This window comes from Schistocerca cancellata, chromosome 4 (assembly GCF_023864275.1).
Source record: "Schistocerca cancellata isolate TAMUIC-IGC-003103 chromosome 4, iqSchCanc2.1, whole genome shotgun sequence".
Classification (NCBI taxonomy): Eukaryota; Metazoa; Arthropoda; class Insecta; order Orthoptera; family Acrididae; genus Schistocerca; species Schistocerca cancellata.
In genome coordinates, this window is record NC_064629.1 from 239,946,370 (window position 1) to 239,972,660 (window position 26,291).

The 26,291-nt window shown below is 44.7% G+C and overlaps 1 protein-coding gene across 2 annotated transcripts in view; it reads left to right on the plus strand.

Moving 5' to 3' along the window:
* LOC126184749 (diacylglycerol kinase 1-like) overlaps nucleotides 1–26,291 on the plus strand; it is a 356,241-nt gene that overhangs the window by 96,617 nt on the left and 233,333 nt on the right. For both annotated transcript variants that reach the window (XM_049927288.1, XM_049927289.1), the window contains exon 9: nucleotides 6,357–6,524. In XM_049927288.1, coding sequence (XP_049783245.1) covers nucleotides 6,357–6,524 — 168 coding nt within the window. The remainder of the gene's footprint in view (nucleotides 1–6,356; nucleotides 6,525–26,291) is intronic.

Below are 26,291 nucleotides of genomic sequence, written 5' to 3' on the forward strand. Positions count from 1 at the left end.
ATGTTAACCAGTGACAGTGAACATGTAGCAAGATTACTTAAAATATTCAGCATGAAGAAAACAGGTTACTCACGCACTTGAATTTTGCTCACTTTTGGTTGGTTTTTATAGCTAAAGGGAACACAGTGACATCGACATTCGTGAATGTTTGTTTTAGATCTACGAGAATGACTTAATGGAGCCAGAATAGTTCCATGGTAGATGAAGTAGTTCATCACATAATGAACTGATCTGAAGTGGTATCAAAGAGCTCATGGGAGATTCAGAATTTGGAGGAGACGTGATGCAGATAATGTAGCCACTATTTCTACAGTTTCAAGCACAACTACTGTAACTGATGGTAGTCTGGGTAACACAGTTTCAAGTGGAGCAGTGGATGAAACGTCTTGCACATTTGCAGCAGGTGGGACAGACTGTTCACCTGTACTTGAAGACGCACTTCATGAAAGTTGCGAAACTGGCTGTGCTACTGAGTGGCTACAAAAGTGAATTTATATCCGTGGTCTGAAGCTGGTTGTGAACCCCCGTCATTTTGCAAATGAATTCCTTCTGAGGGCACATATTTGCTAACAGAAGTTGAGATGTCTAATTTCATGCAGATTTTTAAGACTTTTTCAGCACAGATTTTGGTATGAAATAAGCCTACACCTTAACTCATGGTGGACTTAAAAATGCATAATAAATTGAGCAGTTTTATTGATTGTTATTCCTAAAGAGTAAATACTGACGTGTATTTCATTGTTATACTGGATATAACATAGTGTCGCTTAAAGGTTTAACTTTTTCACAAGGCGAGCTACGATGGCGTCTCTTTTTAAAAGGCAATCGGCAATTTTTGCTTTCTGCAGATGTAGAATTAGGAGTTGATGCATCTTTGCCACTTAGCCCCGCAGTGCTGCTTATATAGACACTAAAATGCCTTACGTACCTCCACGAATTATAGACGACGTTGATGCCTGAAAACACGTTTATCAGCAGTAGTCCAGGGGAGACGCGGGGTACAGCCCAAGCAAATTGGCGGAATGGAGCGCGCTTAGCGTGCACACAGCTGCTGAGTGAACGCAGTAATCCTGTTAGGGAGCATTTGACCGTGGACGCATCCTGTATGCTAACTCGATCTGTTAGTGAGCGCTAACCACGTTTGCCGTCACGGATCCCTAATAAGCCCTTCCGGAGACAGTAATTGGATTTTTCAACGTTTGTGGAGACATTTTGCTAGACAGCCAGCGACCAGATAATGTCACGAGAGGACGTGATCCACACTGATCGACAGAGAAAAGCTTTCTGTGGGAGTCCGTGCACACTTTAATGCTTCTGTCGTTCGAGTAATGACAGCTTATAAATGAACACTGAACAGGAAACTAGTGAACTATACTCCAATTAAAACTTTGTGGCCGATATTCTGGGGACAGTCGATGGCCATTGAGTTCGACTTACTCTGCTTTGTAGTTGGTACATACGCAGGGTATGATCAAGCGTGGCTCGTTGGATTGGTGAAGGGGAGAGGCTCAGTACGAAATATTTTGTGTCAACCGTTGCGAGTCACCAAATATGTCTATATTTTTCTAGGAAAAGAAATCCACTACAGTATAACGACACTATTAACGATAAATTGCTGGAAACAGACGCTTCTGTAATAATAGAGAAATATCTATCCGGAATGACATTAAGTAGAATGGCCTCTTAAAATAAGCAGTAGGGAAAGCAGATGCCAGACTAAGGTTCATAGGAAGACTCTTAAGGAAAAGTAATTGATCCACTAAAGAAATGGCTTACAAGGCGCTTGTTCAACCGATTCTCGAGTATTGTTCATGAGCCTAGGACCCTTACCAGGTTGGAGTGATAGAAGGGGCACAGGAGATCCAACGAAGAGCGGCGCGTTTCGTACGGGATCGTATAGCCAGCGCGAGAGTGTTACAGAGATGCTTAACAAACTTCAATGACAGATGCTACAACAGAGCCGTTGAGCATCACGAAGAGGTTTACTATTGTAATTTCGAGATAGTGCTTTCCTGGAAGAGTCAAACAACAAATTAATTCCCCCTACATAAGTCTCGCGAAATGACCACAGTGGGAAAATTCGAGAAACTAGAGCTAATACAGAGACTTACCGACAATTAGGCTGCGTTCACACTGCCGGCCGGGCCGGGCCGGGATGACGCGTACTGGCTCGGCTCGTGCTCAGGCCGACGTGTAGTGCATTCACACTGCGCGCCGCGCCGAGCCGGGACGGCGAAACGGGGGAAAATCCACTTCTCCGACTTTCATGTTTTAAAAATTCTTAGCGGTATATAAGACTTCGCCACATCGTTTTATGAACTTTTTTTTACTTAAAAGCGTTACTTACGTCGTGAAAAAAGAAAAAGTCTACTTTTAGTTTCGCGTGATTTCTTAGTTTCGTAACGCTTCCCAACCGATTTTGAAGAAAGTATGCGGCTAAAAAATCTGATTTTTGTACACGTGGTAGTGCAACATCTTAGCTTCGTATTGAATCATTTATCTTTCCATATTTATTAACAGTCATTGTGAAATGATGCTATTTGTCAACGTTGTGCACTTTTTTACAAATCTTGTAGTGAAAAAGTTATGTAGCGGGTAGCTTACTGTTAGATCCGCTTTAGACCATACATTGTTGGGAATGAAATGTAGCTAAAAATACCAAAAAGTTTTTTAAATGATAATGATACTGATATCTGCCTCTGGTCACAAGTAATGCGAGCTATTCAGTGGCGTCAGTGCCGCGTCCGCAAGCCACGGAGTTCGCGCGGTTACTTCTTGGTTTAGTGTAGTCATATAATGCAGGACATTCTGGCCGCCTGACAGAAGACCATAAAGAGCAACGAATAACCGTCTGTCCGGAATTGCTTGCACGTTAGGAGGCTGACTGTGTAAATTTATTGTCGAAAATCGTCACAGGCACTGAAACACTGCTTCATCACTTTGAACCGGACACAAAACGAAAATTCATGTAGTATCGCCTCACCACCTTTCCTCTGAAAAAAAAAAATGTTGGCAGCCGCACCCTCAGCCGTTAATTTCATGGCGGCGGTCTTCTGGAACTCTGAAGGGGTTATTCTGCTTGATGACCGCAAGGTGCAACGATCTACTCTGCAGTGCACTGTGCTACCCCAAGGAAATTGAAGAGACGACTTCTGTGGGTTCGTGGCCGCAAAGATGCAAACGAAGCTCTCCATGACAATGCAAAGGCTGACAGAAGTCTGAGTACCTGAGAGGATCTCACAAAATTTCATTGGACTGTTCTTCCTCATCCATCCAGGATCTTTTACCATTCGACTTACATCTTTTCGGCCTAACGAGGGGTGCCCGCCGCGGGGAACAGTACGTGGTTGATGGGGAGGTTATTGATGCTGCAACACGCTGGATCCGCTAACGTCCAGTGGAGTGGTACCATGCTGGCATACAGGCCCTACCAGTAAGGCGGTGCAAGACCGTGGCATTGAACGGAGATTATGTAGAAAAATAGTGTTTTGTAGCCAAAAGAGTTGGGAATAATATGGTATATTGGAGTCCTGAATCAAACCAGCCTACTTTCAAAAAAAAAAAAGTGTTGCAATACATACTGAAAGCCCCTGGTACTGCTTAGTACTGCAAGGTGTCTTGATATTTGCCCTCTTCTCAACTACATTAAAATAAACATAGTCAGTCTTATATAAATCTTATCTACAAATGAAAATTGCTTGAAATGTGCATACACTATCTGACCAATAGATCTGGACACCTCTATGCAGTCCCGAATTGACCACTACATGTCACGAGAAGCAGACCCTTCGATATGAAAGAAGCCGGGGAGCATTGTGTTGTCGAAAGACGAGTAGTAACAACAGAATGGATCCGTCAGGAGATCTCAGTGACTACGTAAGTCGAATAGCCATTCGATGCCACATGAGTAATAGATCTATCAGGGACATTTGAACCCTTCTAAAGCTACCCAAGTCGATTGTTGATGACGTGACTGTAATGGGGAAACGCGAAGGAACAACCAAAGCTAAATCAAGACCAGGCAGATCTCATCTGTTGCCTGACAGTGACCATCGACCATTGTGAAGAATAGGTGCAAAACACAGCATGAAAGCGAAGGAAGGAACCACACTCGAGTTCAGAAGTGCAACCAGCAGTAGACGTACCACTCTGACTGCGTAGGGAGGTAAAAAGAATGTGATAGTGTGGTAGAGTCGTTCCCCATGAGCAACATATTTCTGTACTCAATGCTAAGCGACAGTTCAGACGGTGTAAAGGGCGATTCCACTAGACTGTGCATGACTGGAATCGGGTAATCTGGAGTGATGAATCACGCTATACCCTGTGGCAGTCCTGTGGAAGGTTTTGGGTTTGGCAAATGCCTGGAGGACTTTACCTGCTACCATATGTAGTACCAACAGTGAGCTAGAGAGGAGATGGTGTTACGGTAAGATGATGTTTTTCGTGGTTAGGGTGTGGTCTACTTATTGCGCTTGAGAAAATGCTCAATTCGGAAGGAAATGAATACATTTCATAGCACTTTGTACTGAGTACGGTAGACGAACAGTTCGGAGACACTGATTGCTTGTATCGGCATGACAATGCACCCTGTCACAAAGGAGCTTCTATGAGACAATGATTTTGGACAATAACATTTCTGAAATGTGCTGGCCTGCACAGAGTCCCGACATTAACGCAAGGGAGCCGCTTTAGCCTGAATTAAAACGTCGACTTTGCTCGAAACTCCAGGGTTCACGTCATTACCTTCTCCGGTTTAGGCTTTTGAGTAAAGATGGGCTTCCGTTCTTTCACAAGCATTCAGTCACCTCACTGAATGTGCCTGTAGCAGATTAAAGGCCTTTGTAAAAGCGAAAGGTGGACACAGCGCATACTAATGTCGACTTTGACTGGCAGCACACTCTCACACAACCAAATTTATCTATTAGTTGTTTCGTATATATATCTCCATACTTTCATATAATCACCCCTGTAATATTAATTTACTGTGTCTCCATTTTTCACACACAATGCGCCTCGTACGACTACTGCAATGATTATTTTCCCTTTATGGTACTTACCTATGAAGAGTATCTCTTTCTCCTTTCATGTATTTCTGTTTTCAGCTCTAGGAGATATGAAGTGTACATTTGTTGTATCTAGAACAGCAAATTGGTTAGCATTCTTGGTGTTTGGAAATTAAAGTAAAGTAACCAAACAACACCTAAATTTAATTTGGGAAAACTTCCGATTTCGACAGTTGTAACTGTCTTCTCCTGGTGTTAAAAATTTTGAGTTGGGACCGTACACAATGCTGTCATTATGTTGGTTATAATGCAGCACATCATACATACATTCGTCAAAAATAAAACCATTTACAGTTAAAAAGCACCTTGTGCATATGGGCATGTTCGCAGACGTAGGATTCACACAGGCTTGTTAATTTTTAATTCTGTTAGTGCCACGTTTGCGAACATTCCCATGGCCACAAGTGGCTTTTTAACTGTAAATGGTTTCGTTATTGACAAACCTATGTCTAATATGCTGCGTTTTATCCAGCATGATGACAACATGACTTGAGGTACTGGCTCACAATGAAACATATTTTACAGCAAAAAATTTTTGTAAGATCAGTAGATAACAGCTACAACTTTCGAAACCAGTTGTCAACAATAAAGACTAATTTATGCGATCGTGGGGCTACTGAAAGTTTTTCCCAGGTAAAACATAGATCGCTTCATCTGAGTTCTAAGAATGAGAAAACGCAGTCATTTAAATTTCAACGTCGGAAAAGTAAATACTACATGTAGTTTTAAGTTAAGAATTTTAAATAGTGACACATTTAATTTCAAATATGTTTTCTTCATCCCACTGCGTTTTTTTCTGGGTTCTGTGTTTATTCCTTGGTATTCCGTAAAGGGAGAATTCCATAAAAGGGTGACTGAATAATAGACAGAGAGACTGTTGTTCGAATAGTTATGTTATGATTTCATCAAGATGACGCTATACTCTAAACGGCGAGAGAAGATCCCTGACAGCTGTTAGCACTGTTGACAGCTTCACGCCGTGAAGTGCAAAAACCGACAACCCTCAGTACTGACCATAGCCGCCTAGAAAATTCGGATGTTGCCGTAGACACGTAAAGAAAAGTATGTTGCGTGGGTGTTCGTGGTAGGTGCGCGAAGCAGCCACGCATTGTCCAGTTTTACCATCACGGATCGCCTCTGGTCGTTAAGAGATGTCCTTTGCGTTACAGTAAGCTGCGCGTAAAAGACTCCCCTGCATTATGTATATGATTGAATATGAGTGTGTCTGTGTGCACATGGGAGGGAGAGACAAGCGCCGAGAATTTATAGGTGTTGTGTTGTGTGTTGTTGCAGCTACACAACAAGTGCGCGTCACAAGTGAAGCCGGAATGCAATCTGGGAGAGTTCCGCGTGCACGTGCTGCCGCCAACTGCCATCTGCCCCATTGTACTGGACAGACAAAGATCTATCTGCAGGCCTGGGAGGCGTGAACAGCGCCCCGCCGAAGCCGCAGCCGCAGCCGTGAGTATACTTTCTTACGTATTCGTCCCTCCTTGGTTTTCAATCTCTTCACCTTACAACTATTTTCCATGTACACTTTTATAGGTAATACGCACTCACAAGGGAATCTCCCCATCGCACCCCCCTCAGATTTAGTTATAAGTTGGCACAGTGGATTGGCCTTGAAAAACTGAACACAGATCAGTCGATAAAACAGGAAGAAGTTATGTGGAACTATGAAAAAAATAAGCAAAATATACAAACTGATTAGTCCATGGCAAGATAGGCAACATCAAGGAGGGTGTGATCTCAGGAGCGCCGTGGTCCGGTGGTTAGCGTGAGCAGCTATGGCACGAGAGGTCCTTAGTTCAAGTATTCCCTCGAGTGAAAAATTTAATTTTTTTTATTTTCAGACAATTATTATCTGTCCGTCCGAAGCGAGATAACTGCGCCGTAGTATGGGGACGTTACACCTAAACAAACATAGAAACACACGACGTCAGTAGACTACAGCGCACGGAAGAGAGAGTATTCCTGCTAACGAGGCTCCCTGGCTGGCAGTTGACTGTTTGCTACTTTGAACGAGAGTGCATTAAACACGTGAGTTGTATTCCGTGGGCAATATGAATCCAGCAAATATACACTCCTGGAAATTGAAATAAGAACACCGTGAATTCATTGTCCCAGGAAGGGGAAACTTTATTGACACATTCCTGGGGTCAGATACATCACATGATCACACTGACAGAACCACAGGCACATAGACACAGGCAACAGAGCATGCACAATGTCGGCACTAGTACAGTGTATATCCACCTTTCGCAGCAATGCAGGCTGCTATTCTCCCATGGAGACGATCGTAGAGATGCTGGATGTAGTCCTGTGGAACGGCTTCCCATGCCATTTCCACCTGGCGTCTCAGTTGGACCAGCGTTCGTGCTGGACGTGCAGACCGCGTGAGACGACGCTTCATCCAGTCCCAAACATGCTCAATGGGGGACAGATCCGGAGATCTTGCTGGCCAGGGTAGTTGACTTACACCTTCTAGAGCACGTTGGGTGGCACGGGATACATGCGGACGTGCATTGTCCTGTTGGAACAGCAAGTTCCCTTGCCGGTCTAGGAATGGTAGAACGATGGGTTCGATGACGGTTTGGATGTACCGTGCACTATTAAGTGTCCCCTCGACGATCACCAGTGGTGTACGGCCAGTGTAGGAGATCGCTCCCCACACCATGATGCCGGGTGTTGGCCCTGTGTGCCTCGGTCGTATGCAGTCCTGATTGTGGCGCTCACCTGCACGGCGCCAAACACGCATACGACCATCATTGGCACCAAGGCAGAAGCGACTCTCATCGCTGAAGACGACACGTCTCCATTCGTCCCTCCATTCACGCCTGTCGCGACACCACTGGAGGCGGGCTGCACGATGTTGGGGCGTGAGCGGAAGACGGCCTAATGGTGTGCGGGACCGTAGCCCAGCTTCATGGAGACGGTTGCGAATGGTCCTCGCCGATACCCCAGGAGCAACAGTGTCCCTAATTTGCTGGGAAGTGGCGGTGCGGTCCCCTACGGCACTGCGTAGGATCCTACGGTCTTGGCGTGCATCCGTGCGTCGCTGCGGTCCGGTCCCAGGTCGACGGGCACGTGCACCTTCCGCCGACCACTGGCGACAACATCGAAGTACTGTGGAGACCTCACGCCCCACGTGTTGAGCAATTCGGCGGTACGTCCACCCGGCCTCCCGCATGCCCACTATACGCCCTCGCTCAAAGTCCGTCAACTGCACATACGGTTCACGTCCACGCTGTCGCGGCATGCTACCAGTGTTAAAGACTGCGATGGAGCTCCGTATGCCACGGCAAACTGGCTGACACTGACGGCGGCGGTGCACGAATGCTGCGCAGCTAGCGCCATTCGACGGCCAACACCGCGGTTCCTGGTGTGTCCGCTGTGCCGTGCGTGTGATCATTGCTTGTACAGCCCTCTCGCAGTGTCAGGAGCAAGTATGGTGGGTCTGACACACCGGTGTCAATGTGTTCTTTTTTCCATTTCCAGGAGTGTAGCTCGCACGGTTTTGCGGTGCGGTCGAAAAACACAGACACTAAACTTATTACAGTGAACGGAGACGTCAATGAACGAACGGACAGATCATAACTTTGCGAAAATAAAGAAAGTAAACTTTTCACTCGTTTTGAGATTTGAACCAAGGACCTCTCGTTCAGCAGCTGCTCACTCTAACCAGAGGACCACGGCGCTCCTGAGCTCAGTTACTCTTTAATGTTGCATATCTTACGCATGGACTACTCAGTTTGTATATTTTACTTATTTTTTTCATAGTTCCACACAACTTCTTTCTGTTTTCCCGATTGATCTGTGTTCAGTTTTTCAAGGCCAATCCACTGTGCCAACTTATAACTAAACCTGAGGGGGGTGCGATGGAGAGGTTCCCTTGTCAGGCAATTAATTAGTCATAATTATGGTTGTGCACAGATGATGCGTTTAATGATATTTAGACTGAGCTTCTACAAAATCTGCCTACATCGACTAACTTTTAATACTTTGCTTGCACATTCCATAACATTTTCCACCTTCACTATCACTTCTTTCACCTTCTCGTCGTCAACAAGCTTTAAAAAGTTAACTAATTGGTTGCGGCTGTCCGCGAATGCATTTTCTGCTATCGCTTTTCGCGTGTAGACTTCGAGGTAACAAACACGCATTACTTTTAGCTGGAATGAGGCTGTGTATAGTCACGCGACCACACTAAAGCGCATGTGGGTGGGTCAGGGCTCCGTTTTGTCGAGTAATAACACTGGCTGTGTTTTCTAACACCACAAACAACGAGATGCAGCACCTAGGATTTTCGTAACAACAACAAAAACAAAATCTGATACCGCTTTTAGTGAAAGAATGGAAAATTTATATTTATTGTTAGCATTCCGAAACCAATAATACAAAGATAATTTAAGGGCCGATTTGAGTGGACAATTACGTGACTCAGTAGTTGGGAAAGTAGGGGTGGGGGGGGGGGGGAGGGGATAACCGCTCCATCTCATTGCAGGAAAGACTAGCTGTTACGTGAAAGCGTGGGTGGCTGATGTGATGTCGCCACGACCTTTTCATCAGATGGTGTCGTGGACCTGCTTTGAGGCAACGCTGTTGGTGGCCTAGTTCCATGCTTCCTGAATAATCCATCTCTAGGAAGGAAGCTGACTGTCGGCCGACGCGATGTTGCTATCCTCGCGCACGATGCCTATTATCTGTAGTGATCAGCTTGTACAGGCGGTGTCATTTTTGTATTTGGAAGCTGAGGTCAGACGACGGTAACACAGTCGGATGCTTAAGGATTCAAGCATCGTACCAAAGAAAGACCGTCTGACATGAAATGGAAAATGCGTATGTTACAAAGTGACAGCAGCCATTGGAATAAATGCAGGGAGCCGGTTCTGAGAACTGTATCCACAATACTCTGACAAGCCTTCAGAGAGTAAATTCATAACGATTTGCACGAAACAGGATGAAAATCGATTATAATGATGCATTATTAATCCATCCAAGTGACTGCTGGCACTGAGCTATCTTCATTCCTGTCTACTCTCCAAATTATCGTTCATTAATCAACTGATTTGTCTCCCTGAGTCATCATCGATTATTCACATTCCTCACTCACTGATCCCACAGCTGCCCTTACCCAGCAGTTTCGTTCGTTTCTCCCCACTCTGTCGTCCGCAGTTCGTGGTCGTACGGTAGCGTTCTCGCTTCCCACGCCCGGGTTCCCGGGTTCGATTCCCGGCGGGGTCAGGGATTTTCTCTGCCTCGTGATGACTGGGTGTTGTGTGCTGTCCTTAGGTTAGTTAGGTTTAAGTAGTTCTAACTTCTAGGGGACTGATGACCATAGCTGTTAAGTCCCATACTGCTCAGAACCATTTGAACCCACTCTGTCTTTCAGGGCATCGACTTTCCCGTAGTATTGTCTTTTTCACTGGATGACTCAGTTTGCAATCTCACCAAATGAACGGTCAACACCAGGTAACCACACATGCTGTTTTCGTGCAACGTCCCAAAAGTTTCCGACTGGTGGTGACTGGCGTGTATCTTGGGACCACCTGCACTTTCTCACGCAGTTTCATGTAGCGACAGTTTCTACGATTACTGCTGGTTACACTAGCGGCTTACATGTCAGATTTTCTTGTGAAAAAGAATTCCTCTGATTTTTTACTGCATTCCTGACTGATCAAGAAGGCTGCAATTGAATAACGAGCCAAATTGTTTGTAATGGGAATGTCTGTACGTCTTAGATAATGTGCCTCTGGCTCTAATGGTTCAGTGGCATCATGCTGCTTGTTAAATGGGCAACCTTTTCAGAGTGAAGCACACAGTTAAGTGGAACCATACCCATCCATCTTCTGTGGCCTTCGGGGAAGTATAACCACGCTAAGGTGCACTAAGGTGCAATTCAAGTGGAGCACTTTTGTCGCCCCAGCATATCTCACCCCTCTCCCCGTAAACAGCCACGTTATTATCATAACAATCCGCTTAAAAGTAATTTCATCTAGATAATTTTATTAATACTATATTAACTGTGAAAATCTTATCCTTAAACAAAAATTATTCAGTATGCATTGTGAGAACCAGCAAGACAGGCTTGAAATATGTTGCAGTTTGTTAAATTAAACATAAAATACATATCAAGTGACTGGTCTAAAATTAACACATTGACTCTGATCTGTTGCTTTTCCTTTGCATGTGATGTTCTTTTTGATCACAAGGGCAACTGAAAACGTGGACATTTCCATATGGGAAACAGTTATGTTGCTGACTATTAAAATTGCACTGTTGTAAACAAAAGCAAATTTAATTTACTGTATGTATACAGTACAGTACAAAGAACACATAATTATATTTGTAGGTGATTTTGAGGTATGCAGAGTGCGAAACTCAGTACATAGAGCTGCCACTGTTGGCGTCAAGAATTTCTGTAAGCCAACTCACAAAAAGTCAAAATATGCTTGGATGACAGACATGTGTATATCATGCTGCCTTAATTCTATGTCAGAGTTTAACACTTCCAGACACTGGTCACCACAACTCATGACCAAATGTCCCCAGTGGGTGCGAGGACGCTGGCTATGCCAACAGTCGAATAGCCTCCGTATCGAGGTATGTCAGGGAAGTATGGGAAACATGCGGTCTTCCGTTATCTTGTTGAAAAATCTCTAAGACAGAGGATAGCCGCTGGCCTTAACATGTAAGGGATGTAGCGCCTACTGGACAAATTATTCTTGGGCTAAGCTGACGTGCTGCTGCTAAAGTGTTAAGTGTTGTCGTTAGGCACACCACGGTCAGAGCGCTTCTCTTTGCTCCAGTGTCAAGGAAACCGCTGTAGAGGTCGCCGGGCCAAACGTCTAGTCTCGCAAAAGTCGTCGCACTGTCCTTGTGGATACTTACTTGCTGCAAACAAGTCCATTTCCTTACTCAAGGTACGTGACGTGGTTGTGCTATGCTGCACAACCGAGCGAACAGTATGTCTGACCTCTCGGGCGCTGTTCGCCTGAGGGTATTGGATGTGGCCCTGATGAACTAACTTATTCAAAATTCGCATGACAGTAATAGGATCCGGGCCAACGCTACCAGCAGTATCGAGAAAAGGGCGTTTCTCCTTCTTACACAAGGCATAACACGATCGCCTTACAAAGAAGCAACATTCATAAAGATCTACGTATATGCGTAGCTGCGGGGTGGGGTCGGTCGTCTGCGTCCACCTACCTCTATAGGATTCTTGCCGACGTCCCTTCACTCTGTGCCGGCCGAAGTGGCCGTGCGGTTAAAGGCGCTGCAGTCTGGAACCGCAAGACCGCTACGGTCGCAGGTTCGAATCCTGCTTCGGGCATGGATGTTTGTGATGTACTTAGGTTTGTTAGGTTTAACTAGTTCTAAGTTCTAGGGGACTAATGACCTCAGAAGTTGAGTCCCATAGTGCTCAGAACCATTTGAATCCTTCACTCTGTGGTAGCAGATACGTGCTAGGCAGTGTAAATCTGCGTTGATGAAACCACCACCTAATACCTACCACACAGAGGCCGCATAACTCTAGTTGAAAGTCAGTTCCTGAAAGTTCATGATAAAAATCTCGGGCTTTCGGGATCTTGTCTACTTACAGAAAAGCGTTTTTAAATTATATTAATTCTGCTTTTTATTCATATTGAAGCACATGAAATCGCTGTCAAGTCCGTATTGAATATGGTACAACGTTATCATTCAAAGTTCACTGTCCGTATAACAAATATTCACTCGAAAAACAGCCAGAATTTTAATATGTGCGACCGGACTAGTTATCATTTTATACCAGTTACAGACCAACAACTATTCGCGAGTTAAACATTTCGTTGTTTCAATGGGCTTCTTCATAAGAGGTGCTCGCCAAAATCTTCCGTACAGAGCACGGAACACGCCACGCGGTGTTGTTGTTATAACCAGAAAGCTCACAAGTTCATATCTCTCAAATTGTTTCATTGAGAAACACCAAACTTTCATTAAAATGTTCATATCTCCAGTCGCTTCAGTCACGATATGTTCGAACCGAAATTAGCTCCCTGTTTCCTCATCTTACAGAGTCTTTTTCAGGAGCGAGCTGACATCGTGTTATCCGTAGACCGGCTAGCAAGCGACTCCTCTTGAGTACTTTCCTATATGCCCACTCCTCTTTTCGCGCGAAAACAGCTTCATTCTGATTTATGAATGGTGCGCTCCATGTGGTTCCCAAGTCGTGCAGCGACCGTAAACCATAAAATTACCAAATATGCAGCTACCAGTCGCAAAATCATGTTTTATTTATTCACTTCTGCAGATCGATTTCAACTGATTAACAGCTATCATCGGCGCTTTATGTTAGACCTCTGCTTAAGACAGTATTACTACTGAGGGCACATATTGGTTGAAAGCACCGATGATGGCTGTTAATCAGTTGAAATCGATCTGCAGAAGTGAATAAATAAAACATGATTTGGCGACTGGTTGCTGCATATTTGGTAACTTTAATTCTGATTGGCTGTTGATCTAAAAAAAAATGGCTCTGGGCACTATGGGACTTAACTGCTGTGGGCATCAGCCCCCTAGAACGTAGAACTACTTAAACCTAACTAACCTAAGGACATCACACACATCCATACCAGAGGCAGGATTCGAACCTGCGACCGTAGTGGTCGCGCGGTTCCGGACTGTAGCGCCTAGAACCGCTCGGCCACTCCAGCCGGCTGTTGATCTAAATCAGGGCTTCACAACATACGTGCTCGCGGAGCAAGCTGTGATCAGCAAGGCGCGAGCACGGAGCAGCGCGAGCACGCTACCCCCACTACCGGACCAGAGCGGAGAGTGGGGAGAGTCACGTGGGGCACACAACAGCTGCCGCCACTCAATGTAAATCCGCGGCATCCTGCAGGGATATCACTCACGAATTATTACTGCGACAAATGAAACAAATACAGGAGAATGTACACGTGCCATATAATTTTATTAGCTTAGTGTATGCCTCTACATTCGTATTAATTTGTGAACTGTTACGCAAGAAAAGGTGTCACTGAAGTGCGGGGTTCTCGGTTATCTTGTACTTTTTGCCCTTTACAATTGCGTCTATGTTCGGAGTAATTGTTCTTGTGCATTGTAGGCGCAGCGTGCAGTTTAAATTTCGATTAGACAATGCGTTTCTCAGGCGCGTCTTGTTACATTTCATTGTAGAGAACAGTTGTTCACAAACATACGTGGCACCGATCATTGATATTATTGTAACCACCAGTTTGTGCAAACGAGGAAATCTATCCTGAGGGAAGCCTCTGTAGAATTCCAAAATGTTTTTCTTGTTCTGAAATTTGTCTCTGTATTCTCTGTCAAACTACAGGTCAATAATTTCTAGTTGCAGCTCAGGACGAATCTCTTCAATATTCGCTGAATATAGAGAGGAGAACAGATCAAAATCACTGTCTAATGCTGCCAGATCTTGAAAGTGTTGATCAAATTCTTCCTTAAGGGCATGTGAATAACGTTCACAGTCTTTGTGAACATCTTGCATGGATGATAATGTAGGAAAATGAGCTAGATTTCCTGTTTCCAGCTGACTCACCCAAAGTGTCAATTTCATTTTAAAAGCTCGTATTCGATCTATGAAATGAGTAATTAGCAGATCTTTACCTTGTAGTGAAATGTTCAAAGCATTCAGATGGCTAGTTAAATCTGCTAAGAACGCGAGATCACATTTCCATGAAGGCTCTTTCAATTCAGGAACACACATGTTATTTATTTCCATGGACATATTTATCTCATCTAATAGGCAAAAAAATCGATTTAATAATTCGCCGCGACTAAGCCAGCGGACCTCGCTGTAATAAGGCAGGCTACCATACTGGCTTTCTACATACTCAAGAAACCTTTTAAATTGTCTGTGTTGTAGCCCATGCTTCCTTATATAATTGGTTGTTCGAAAAACAACACTCATCACATTTTTTAGAGTGATACTCTTTGCACATAAGTTTTCCTGGTGGATCAGCCAGTGAACTCCCCTTGTTTCATTCGGCACGGTCAGTTTTTGCATTTTCTCCTTCAACAGCGCGACGAAACCTGATTTTTTCCCTGTCTTCGCTGGTGCACCGTCTGTAGACACTGAAACTAAAGAATTCCACGACAATCCTATATTTTCAACACTTTCTTCAACACTACTTAAAATATCACCTCCGGTTGTAGTGTTCTTCATGGCTACTACATCGAGGAGCTCCTCCCTCACCTGAAGATCTCTATTAAAACCTCTAATAAATATGGTAAGCTGCGCTGTTCCTGTGATATCAACACTTTCGTCCAGAGATAGAGAATACGCCATAAAATCTTTAAGGATATTTGCAAGTTGGCTCTGGACGTCGTCTGCCATGTCCTGTATGCGACGCATAATGGTCATGTTAGATAATGGCACAATCCGAAACTGTTCAACTTGAGATGGACACGAATGTTCCGCGGCAACTACCAAACATTCTTTTATTAAATCGCCATCAGTGATGGGGAGCAGGGATTTTGCTAAAATCAAAGCAATTTTGAAACTCACTCTGAGAGCTGCCTCAGTTGATTTTTCTTCGTCGTCCAGATCTTCTTCGGATAGCTTCCTTTTGAGTTTAATAACTTCCTGTGCACGATCTGGTCCATCACATTTTCCATTTCTGTAGTCTTTCGCGTGGTACGACATATAATGTCGCTGCAAATTAAATTTCCTAAAAGAATTCAGCGTTTTGTGACATACTAAACATTTTGCAACACCATCTTTTTCTGTTAACAGATACAATTCCTCCCAATGGGGGTTGAATTGCGAAAGCATGGTTGGGGTTACACAATGGCGACTTGACATAATTCTTAACCAGCGAAGTGACTGTTAGAGCTGATCGTAATACTTTAAACGTTACACAGTCGGCGCGACCTTGCACCTGCTCGCGAGCATTTGCCTGAGCAGACGCGAGTACTCACGCTCAAAGCCGGCCAGTTGTTAAGCCCTGATCTAAACGATCAATTATAACGTTCCTTCCAGATCAGTCTCGCGGCAAATCTTGTCTTATCCAATCACTAATTTGATAGTAATCAATGTCAGCAAAATTTCAAATTCTTGTGGTTTGTTTAATCAAAATAAACGAAGCGCGAAATATTCTTCAAATTGATAAATAAATTTATTCCGCCTCTAACTTCAATTCTGGCTACTTTTGTACAAAAGCAAGCACACACCAACGTACGTCACCTGAATCGTGGTTGCAACATAACTTTCCCACGGTTCGTTTGTATTAGGTTTTACGAAAAATGAAATATTAAAGTTTAACGTATGTCCCACATGCACTCTCTCAATCATTCTCACGCACTCACATGGCAAAATATAATCAAAAAATAATTTTGACCGATTTTTGTATTACGTAATGCACAGTGACTAAAGTTTTAAACAGAAAATTCTAATTAATTGATTTTTTTACACTGATAACTTTGGAATGGCTTCAAATAATAATGAAACTCAATCTGTTATTGTTTAAAAAAACAAGCATAGGTTTTAGGAGTTTTAGGTAATTCTTTTTATCTCCAAAACTGTAATAAATAAAAATCTGAAATTTTTACAGTATCATTCTATTAATAACAAAAGGCTGTGTACCCAATTTGAACAAAATCTGGTAATAACTAATATGGATTATTTAAACTAGTAGAGGATATGAATCTTTTATCGACTGAATGTTATATGCAGTTTTCACGGCAGGCAGCATCAGCTGTGCTGTGAGCAAGGCGAAAAAAAAAAAAAAAAAAACATGGTCATCCATCAGCCACTATACTAGACGGTTGCGTACCGTACTGCAACGAATGTCATCTCATAATAACTTACTGCGTTACAGCGTGGTGTCTCTTCAGTCGGACGTGCCCGACAGAACACACACATTCGAGCTTTTAAACAAATCCAATGATGACAGGGGAAAATTTGTGCCGGAACTGGTTTTGAACCCGGATTTCCCGCTTAACGCGAGCGTTTACTTTGAGCGCCTTGGCTATCGTGGCACGCTCCACATACGACCCTAAATTTCTATCCCGTCGTACGCAAGTAACGTGGGAATTTGAGTCAAATGGGGAGCGAGCCGGGATAATCAAGGCGGTCGGGGCGACGCTGGCGTTAAGCGGGAAATCTGGGTTCGAGTCCCGGCCTGGTAAAATTTTCACGTGTTGTTTTTGGATTTATTTCAACGCCCGAATGCGGCTGATGTCGGTGGGGTTTCTCTTAATTCGAGCAACTTTCAGATGTGATTTCCGGATGAGAAGCCTGTTTCACAATATTTTTGTATACACAGAATATAGAAAACGTACTCCTATCAGCGTTGTGCGGTTGCGATAAAACGCTAATCATTTTCATATACGAGCACGTCATACACTTCACAGTAGTTTTTTTTCACTTCGCCTTCATTGTGTTCCAGTTTAAATGGCCGGCGGTGTACGCGACACAGCTGCCACGTGCTTGCTGCCCGATCACTTTGCGCTCTAATTGAAGGCGATGTGCGCCGCTGCACTCCGATCTTCGGCGAACCGTGTCGCAATTCGACGGCTGCAGTATTCAGCTCACTGCCAGTGCCGCCTGATCACGTCGCTGCCCCATTTTCGCTTTCAGGCCGAGTGATCGATATAAACCCATTTACGCCATTCATGGACTACTCTCGAATAATTAATTCGTCTCACATCACGTGATGAAATTTGGATGGAGCTCGGAAATAGCTTCATCTAAGCCTTTCTGCCGTTGCCCCAAATAATCCTATTTGTGATTCCTCCGCCAGCTGTCAGCATTCGAACGTCTGTAGATAACAGCGTTAGTCTATTTTCAACTACTGAAACGGGCACACGAGTTCCATCTGTATTATTTAAACAGATCTACGCAGTGGCTACCTTGTCGCATTCAGCATGAATTTCAAGAAAAGTTAATACTCGTAGTCATTTTTCAGAACTATTTGACTACGTCGATAATTAACGGCAGTGGCAACATAGAAAGGCGAGTACTGTTCGCAGGATCAGGACATTGCGTAAAAGCATTTCGTTAACGTCACTGAAAATCATGGCTTCCACGCGCCCGTAGATAGGGGGAAGTAAATAATGCAGTAACAATAATTACACAATGAAGTGTAAAACTAATAATCTGAAAATACGATCAGTTTTATTCAGTCTAAAAAATACAAAAATCATTTGTTTTACAGTTTCTCAGATACGATGGAAAAACATTGAATGCCGGCCGGTGTGGCCAAGCGGTTAAAGGCGCTACAGTCTGGAACCGCGCGACCGCTACGGTCGCAGGTTCGAATCCTGCCTCGGGCATGGATGTGTGTGATGTCCTTAGGTTAGTTAGGTTTAAGTAGTTCTAAGTTCTAGGGGACTGATGACCACAGATGTTAAGTCCCATAGTGCTCAGAGCCATTTGAACCAAAACATCGAATGATCCACTATAAAGTGATGTCTGCCGGAAAAGCTATTCGACCAAACGATAGACTGAAACTTCCCGACTGATTAAAAGTGTTTGCCGGACAGGGACTCGAACCCAGAACCCTTGCGGGCAAATACCCTAATGACTTCTTTCAAACAAAGATAGCCGAATGTTATTTGTATATTTACAATTTGTACGTATACCTTCAGGTATGCAAAGTGAAGATAGCGTCCCGGGCACTGCTGGTTAGCGTTCACAGTGCTACAGAGTGCAGTCACCACTACAGGGAAGCAACATAGCAATATATGCGACACTTATCTAACTATTGCTGCTAACTATCCCTGAAACAAGATCCAGAGCAAATACTAGTTCATTTCAAATTCGAAATAGGGAAATATTCACAAAACATGATAGAAATGAAAAATAAATTTAAATAAACCCTTGTATTGCGAATGATTTAGTATATTTTAAAATCCTCCATATAAAATTATTAAATTTATATTCTACTTCGAAAGCTGGAGATAAGGGGAGAGCCTGCACATCAGTGTTAAAGTTTTGCCATTCTTTCAACACTGTCTCAGCGTAATGCGAGATATAAAACACGTGGCGCGCTCTACAGGCAAAGATGAACAACGTATATCTCTTTGCTGCTATATCGTGACACGAAACCTCATACGGTATACAATCAAAAATATCCTAACCTATTAGTGGAGATTAATAAGCGGTGCGCCCACCCTTCGCCTTAATGACAGGTTCAACGTCCCCTGTTAGTCCTATTTGGTACGGGCCCCGAGTACTTTAGTAATATTCGAGGATAACTTGTACGAGTGATTAGAAAACACTGTCCCTTTTAGACTGATTGATTTTCCTTGTTATTCTACTAACTCGAGTCTCACACCTGCTTAACCTACTACTGAGCTTATTTTTTTCATCTCTACAAAGTCTTACACCCGTGATCTGACCGATTCCAACTGTGACCCGTTCACACTGCAGTCACAGTATACTATATTTTCTCGTATTGTGAGGTGCACAATTTTACATTTTTGAACATTTAAAGCTAATTTCCAACTATTTGAGCCCCTCTGAAGTCTTATCAGGGTCCGACTGAATATAATGAGGTCGACACCTGGCATATAATTAAACACATTTACATCGACTTTCGGGATCGGAATATTTTCATCTGTTACATCAAGAGTCTCTGCATGATGTGAATACTGGAGTGTGTTGTGCAGTCAGTGCAACAGGAATTATTGGAGTGTTATTTTTCACCAAAACTATAAATCATTATACATATATTCCAACAACATTTCCGGACCGCGTTCGTTTGCTAGTTTCTGTGGCTATTGCGTACGTTAAGGAACTAGTTTTCTGTAGCCTGGAGATACGGGGCAGGTCTTTCCCTAACCCCCTAAATAGGTAATGATCTGGCTTTACGAAGGCGGGTCAAGATAAGTGATTTCCCTATGATTACCAGCGTGTTCCAACACACATTGCACACAAGTTTGTAAAATCCTCGCTGAAATAAGCACCTTACGGAAACCCTATTATCAGGAGCGGTAAATGGTCAACGGAAATGCCTATATTCTGCTCCTGCTTCTGGGTGGCTCGAAGTTGTAAATATTATTTTATTTATCGTACGATGACAGGGAAATATAGACAACTGTTTACGACTCATATCTGCGTTTCTACACAGATACGCACAATTTCAAGTTCTTAAAGAGTTCATAGCTCTTAAGTTCAGGCTAGAAACCCAGTTACAAGCTTTTGCAGACAAATTATGAAAGTCGGCCATTGTCCCCCTTAGTGCTCTGAGTGAACATTCCAATGTTATTTAGTGTACTCTTCTCTGCTCTTCACCGCAGTCACATTCTGGGGATGACTTCAATTCCCATTGGTTCAGCAACGCTCCACATCTGTCCCAGTCAGTTCTGATCCGATTCAGTCTGCACCATTGTCGCATGGAAAAACATGCTGGTCCCTCCCAGCGAGTTTTGATTAGTTGGTGATACTTGACGGAAGACTGCTCCTGCCATTGATTGTTCCAGAATTCCTGTACGTTGAAGTTGCTGTCCAGCAAACTGACCACTGTGCGGCACGATGGTTTTCTAGACCTCCGTCGCTGGAGTTCTGATAATGAAATCTAGGAATTAATTGGTAATTATGAGTTGCTTTCTAGTCTTCTCCAGACTTTCAGCAATGACTGTGATTTTGTTATGGATGGTGGTGCAGTATTACCATTAAGGGAAACTCTCCATAGCAACCCCTCATATTTAGTGGCAAAATAGCACAGTGGACAGTTCATCTACATCTACATCTACATGACTACTCTGCAATTCACATTTAAGTGCTTGGCAGAGGGTTCGTCGAACCACAATCATACTATCTCTCTACCATTCCACTCCCGAACAGCGCGCGAGAAAAACGAACACCTAAACTTTTCTGTTCGAGCTCTAATTTCTCTTATTTTATTTTGATGATCATTCCTACCTATGTAGGTTGGGCTCAACAAAATATTTTCGCATTCGGAAGAGAAAGTTGGTGACTGAAATTTCGTAAATAGATCTCGCCGCGGCGAAAAACGTCTTTGTTGTAATGACTTCCATCCCAATTCGCGTATCACATCTGCCACACTCTCTCCCCTACTACGTGATAATACAAAACGAGCTACCCTTTTTTGCACCCTTTCGATGTCCTCCGTCAGTCCCACCTGGTAAGGATCCCACACCGCGCAGCAGTATTCTAACAGAGGACGAACGAGTGTAGTGTAAGCTGTCTCTTTAGTGGACTTGTTGTATCTTCTAAGTGTCCTGCCAATGAAACGCAACCTTTGGCTCGCCTTCCCCACAATATTATCTATGTGGTCTTTCCAACTGAAGTTGTTCGTAATTTTTACACCCAGATACTTCGTTGAATTAACAGCCTTGAGAATTGTACTATTTATCGAGTAATCGAATTCCATCGGATTTCTTTTGGAACTCATGTGGATCACCTCACACTTTTCGTTATTTAGCGTCAACTGCCACCTGCCACACCATACAGGAATCTTTTCTAAATCGCTTTGCAACTGATACTGGTCTTCGGATGACCTTACTAGACGGTAAATTACAGCATCATCTACGAACAACCTAAGAGAACTGCTCAGATTGCCACCCAGGTCATTTATATAGATCAGGAACAGCAGAGGTCCCAGGACGCTTCCCTGAGGAACACCTGATATCACTTCAGTTTTACTCGATGATTTGCCGTCTATTACTACGAACTGCGACCTTCCTGACAGGAAATCTCGAATCCAGTTGCACAACTGATACGATACCCCATAGGCCCGCAGCTTGATTAGAAGTCGCTTGTGAGGAACGGTGTCAAAAGCTTTCCGGAAATCTAGAAATACGGAATCAACTTGAGATCCCCTGTCGATAGCGGCCATTACTTCGTGCGAATAAAGAGGTAGCTGCGTTGCACAAGAGAACTGAACACAGATCAAACATGGAAACAGGAAGAAGGTGTAATAAAATGTGAAAAAAGAAGCAAAATGGAACCAGTGGACGGGTGCAACACTGAGCGCATTGGAAGAACCATTATTTCGTGTTTGTTCAAATGTGTGTGAAATCTTATGGGACTTAACTGCTAAGGTCATCAGTCCCTAAGCTTACACACTACTCTTAACCTAAATTATCCTAAGGACAAACACACACACCCATCCCGGCGGGGTCAGGGATTTTTACCTGCCTCGAGATGACTGGGTGTTTGTGTTGTCCTCATCATTTCATCATCATCCAGGAAAGTGGCGAAATTGGACTGAACAAAGATTGGGTAATTGTACGGGCGCTGATAACCACGCAGTTGAGCGCCCCACAAACCAAACATCATCATCATCACACACACCCATGCCCGAGGGAGGACTCGAACCTCCGCCGGGACCAGCCGCACAGTCCATGACTACAGCGCCTTATACCGCTCGGCTAATCACGCGCGGCTGACATCGTGTTTGTGTGCTTGGGGAGTTACACTGCAAAGGAGTAGATCGGTGTACAAACATCTCTCGCGCCCCTTTTTTTTCATAAAATTATGAATATTCCGTCAGGTCATTGACGTGTTTGTTCTCCTTTGTAGTCTTGCAGATTGCCATACTATACAATGGCTATAAAATATGAGTCATGTGGTAAGAATATATTACCGTCGCAAGGAAATAATATGAACAGTGAGAGCAGGCGAGATGCTGCATAGCCCTCTCATAGAAATGAAAACAACGAATAAAAAGATGTGAACTATCGTACAACAAAGGAATTGAAGAGTTAAAACTTCCAAAACAGAACGCAAGATTCATAACATGTGGAACTTGAGTAGAATATATTGGAGGTACGTACCGGTAAGTCTGGAGGTCGCATCTTTACACCTCGCTGTTGCAAACGGACGTTACATCATCACACAGACATACACTCCTGGAAATGGAAAAAAGAACACATTGACACCGGTGTGTCAGACCCACCATACTTGCTCCGGACATTGCGAGAGGGCTGTACCAGCAATGATCACACGCACGGCACAGCGGACACACCAGGAACCGCGGTGTTGGCCGTCGAATGGCGCTAGCTGCGCAGCATTTGTGCACCGCCGCCGTCAGTGTCAGCCAGTTTGCCGTGGCATACGGAGCTCCATCGCAGTCTTTAACACTGGTAGCATGCCGCGACAGCGTGGACGTGAACCGTATGTGCAGTTGACGGACTTTGAGCGAGGGCGTATAGTGGGCATGCGGGAGGCCGGGTGGACGTACCGCCGAATTGCTCAACACGTGGAGCGTGAGGTCTCCACAGTACATCGATGTTGTCGCCAGCGGTCGGCGGAAGGTGCACGTGCCCGTCGACCTGGGACCGGACCGCAGCGACGCACGGATGCACGCCAAGACCGTAGGATCCTACACAGTGCCGTAGGGGACCGCACCGCCACTTCCCAGCAAATTAGGGACACTGTTGCTCCTGGGGTATCGGCGAGGACCATTCGCAACCGTCTCCATGAAGCTGGGCTACGGTCCCGCACACCGTTAGGCCGTCTTCCGCTCACGCCCCAACATCGAGCAGCCCGCCTCCAGTGGTGTCGCGACAGGCGGGAATGGAGGGACGAATGGAGACGTGTCGTCTTCAGCGATGAGAGTCGCTTCTTCCTTGGTGCCAATGATGGTCGTATGCGTGTTTGGCGCCGTGCAGGTGAGCGCCACAATCAGGACTGCATACGACCGAGGCACACAGGGCCAACACCCGGCATCATGGTGTGGGGAGCGATCTCCTACACTGGCCGTACACCACTGGTGATCGTCGAGGGGACACTGAATAGTGCACGGTACATCCAAACCGTCATCGAACCCATCGTTCTACCATTCCTAGACCGGCAAGGGAACTTACTGTTCCAACAGGACAATGCACGTCCGCATGTATCCCGTGCCACCCAACGTGCTCTAGAAGGTGTAAGTCAACTACCCTGGCCAGCAAGATCTCCGGATCTGTCCCCCATTGAGCATGTTTGGGACTGGATGAAGCGTCGTCTCACGCGGTCTGCACGTCCAGCACGAACGCTGGTCCAACTGAGGCGCCAGGTGGAAATGGCATGGCAAGCCGTTCCACAGGACTACATCCAGAATCTCTACGATCGTCTCCATGGGAGAATAGCAGCCTGCATTGCTGCGAAAGGTGGATATACACTGTACTAGAGCCGATATTGTGCATGCTCTGTTGCCTGTGTCTATGTGCCTGTGGTTCTGTCAGTGTGATCATGTGATGTATCTGACCCCAGGAATGTGTCAATAAAGTTTCCCCTTCCTGGGACAATGAATTCACGGTGTTCTTATTTCAATTTCCAGGAGTGTAGATGTGAATACGGGGAACTGACACGTCAATCACCGGACGGACAGTTCCCAATTTTGTGAAGAAACAAATATAAAAAGAAACAGACACGCGGGAGGTTCGAACACGTATTTTCCCGTCCGGAATCCAACACCGTGACCACATCACTATTACGCGATGGCTACTCAGAATCGATCTATGTTGCACATCGTGAGCTTGGACCGTTCACTGTTTTATTTTCCTTCTTTTTTCACAGTTCAGTACATCGTCTTCCAGTTTTGATGCTTGATATGTGTTCAGTTTTTGACGGGCTGTCCACACTGCCATCTTACCACAGAATTTGAGGGGGGTGTGATTCCCTTGTAAGTACGGGTAACCAGTCCGTGTTTCTGGGACGAATACACCCTGTGATGAGGAGAATTGCTTGACTGAGCTTTGTGTCAATTATTTTAGTGCGAGCATTGTTTAGCCAGGTCGAACAGCAGTATTCTGCGACTGAGTATGAAATAGCTAGAGCTGATGATCTGAGGACTGTTGCAGTGGCATCCCAGGTGCTTTCTGTTAACCTCTGGAGTAGTTTGTTCTGAGTTTTGATTTTCGCTACTCATTTTCGGGTATCTATTGTGTATATCAAAGAACTGTAAATAATAAATAATGTCATGAAGAGTTGTGGGAGTCGGCAGGCACCCCACCTGGAACGAACAAGTGGGGTACCCTCAGTGGCGGAGTAGGTATTTTCGTAGTGTATTTACGAGGTTAATCCCGAAAGTAAGGTCTCCTATTTTTTTCATAAGTACAGAACTCTGTGTGGCAGTTGGTCACACTGTTATGAAGAGTGCTTCACGCGCTGTGTGTAAACATGAGCACGCCGCGCTGAGGCGCTGTCTTGGCTTGGCAGCCGTTGAGAATGGAGCTCCCGTTGTAGTTCGGCGAATGCCTGGAGAACGTTACCTTCCATCATTTGTAGCGTCTTCATTGAGGTACAGAGTAGGTGGGACTACGGCATGGGAGTGATTTTCGAGGTTAGTATGTAGTTCCTTTACTGCGCTTGAGAAGACACTAAATGCAGAAGAATATGAACTTTTTTACAGCGTTGTGTAATGCGTACAGCAGGGGAACAGGCTGGAGACAATGAGTGTATGGAAATTACAATTTACCCTGTGATGAAGCAGCATCTACACTGAAGAGCCAAAGACACTGGTATAGGCATGCGTATTCAAATACAGAGGTATGTAAGCTGGCAGATTATGGGGCTGCGAACGGCAACGCCTATGTAAGACACCAAGTGTCTGGCACAGTTGTTAGATCGGTTGCTGCTGCTGCAATGACAAGTTATCAAGATTTAAGTGAGTTTGAACGTGGTATTATAGTCGGCGCACGAGCGATGGGCCGAGCACGGGGTCCCGGGTTCGATTCTCGGCGGGGTCAGGAATTTTCACCTGCCTCGAGATGACTGGGTGTTTGTGTTGTCCTCATCATTTCATCATCATCCAGGAAAGTGGCGAAATTGGACTGAGCAAAGATTTGATAATTGTACGGGAGCTGATGACCACGCAGTTGAGCGCCCCACAAACCAAACATCATCATCATCATCATCATCATGAGCGGTGGGACGCAGCATCTCCGAGGAGTGATGAAGTGGGGACTTTCTCGTACGACCATTTCACAAGTGTACCGTGAATGTCAGGAATCCGGTAAAACATCAGATATCCGACATCGCTGCGGCCGGAAAAGGATCCTCCAAGAACTACATGACCCGAAGCTTCACGCCTCACCTTGGGACTTCAACAGCGACATTGGACTATTGATGACTGGAAACATGTTGCCGGTCGGACGAGTCTCGTTTCAAATTGTATCGAGCGGATGGGCTTGTACGGGTATAGAGACAACCTCATGAATCCATGGACCCTGCATGTCAGCAGGGGACTGTTCAAGCTTGTGGATGCTCTGTAATGCTGTGGGTCGTGTGCAGTTGGAGTGATGCAGGATCTC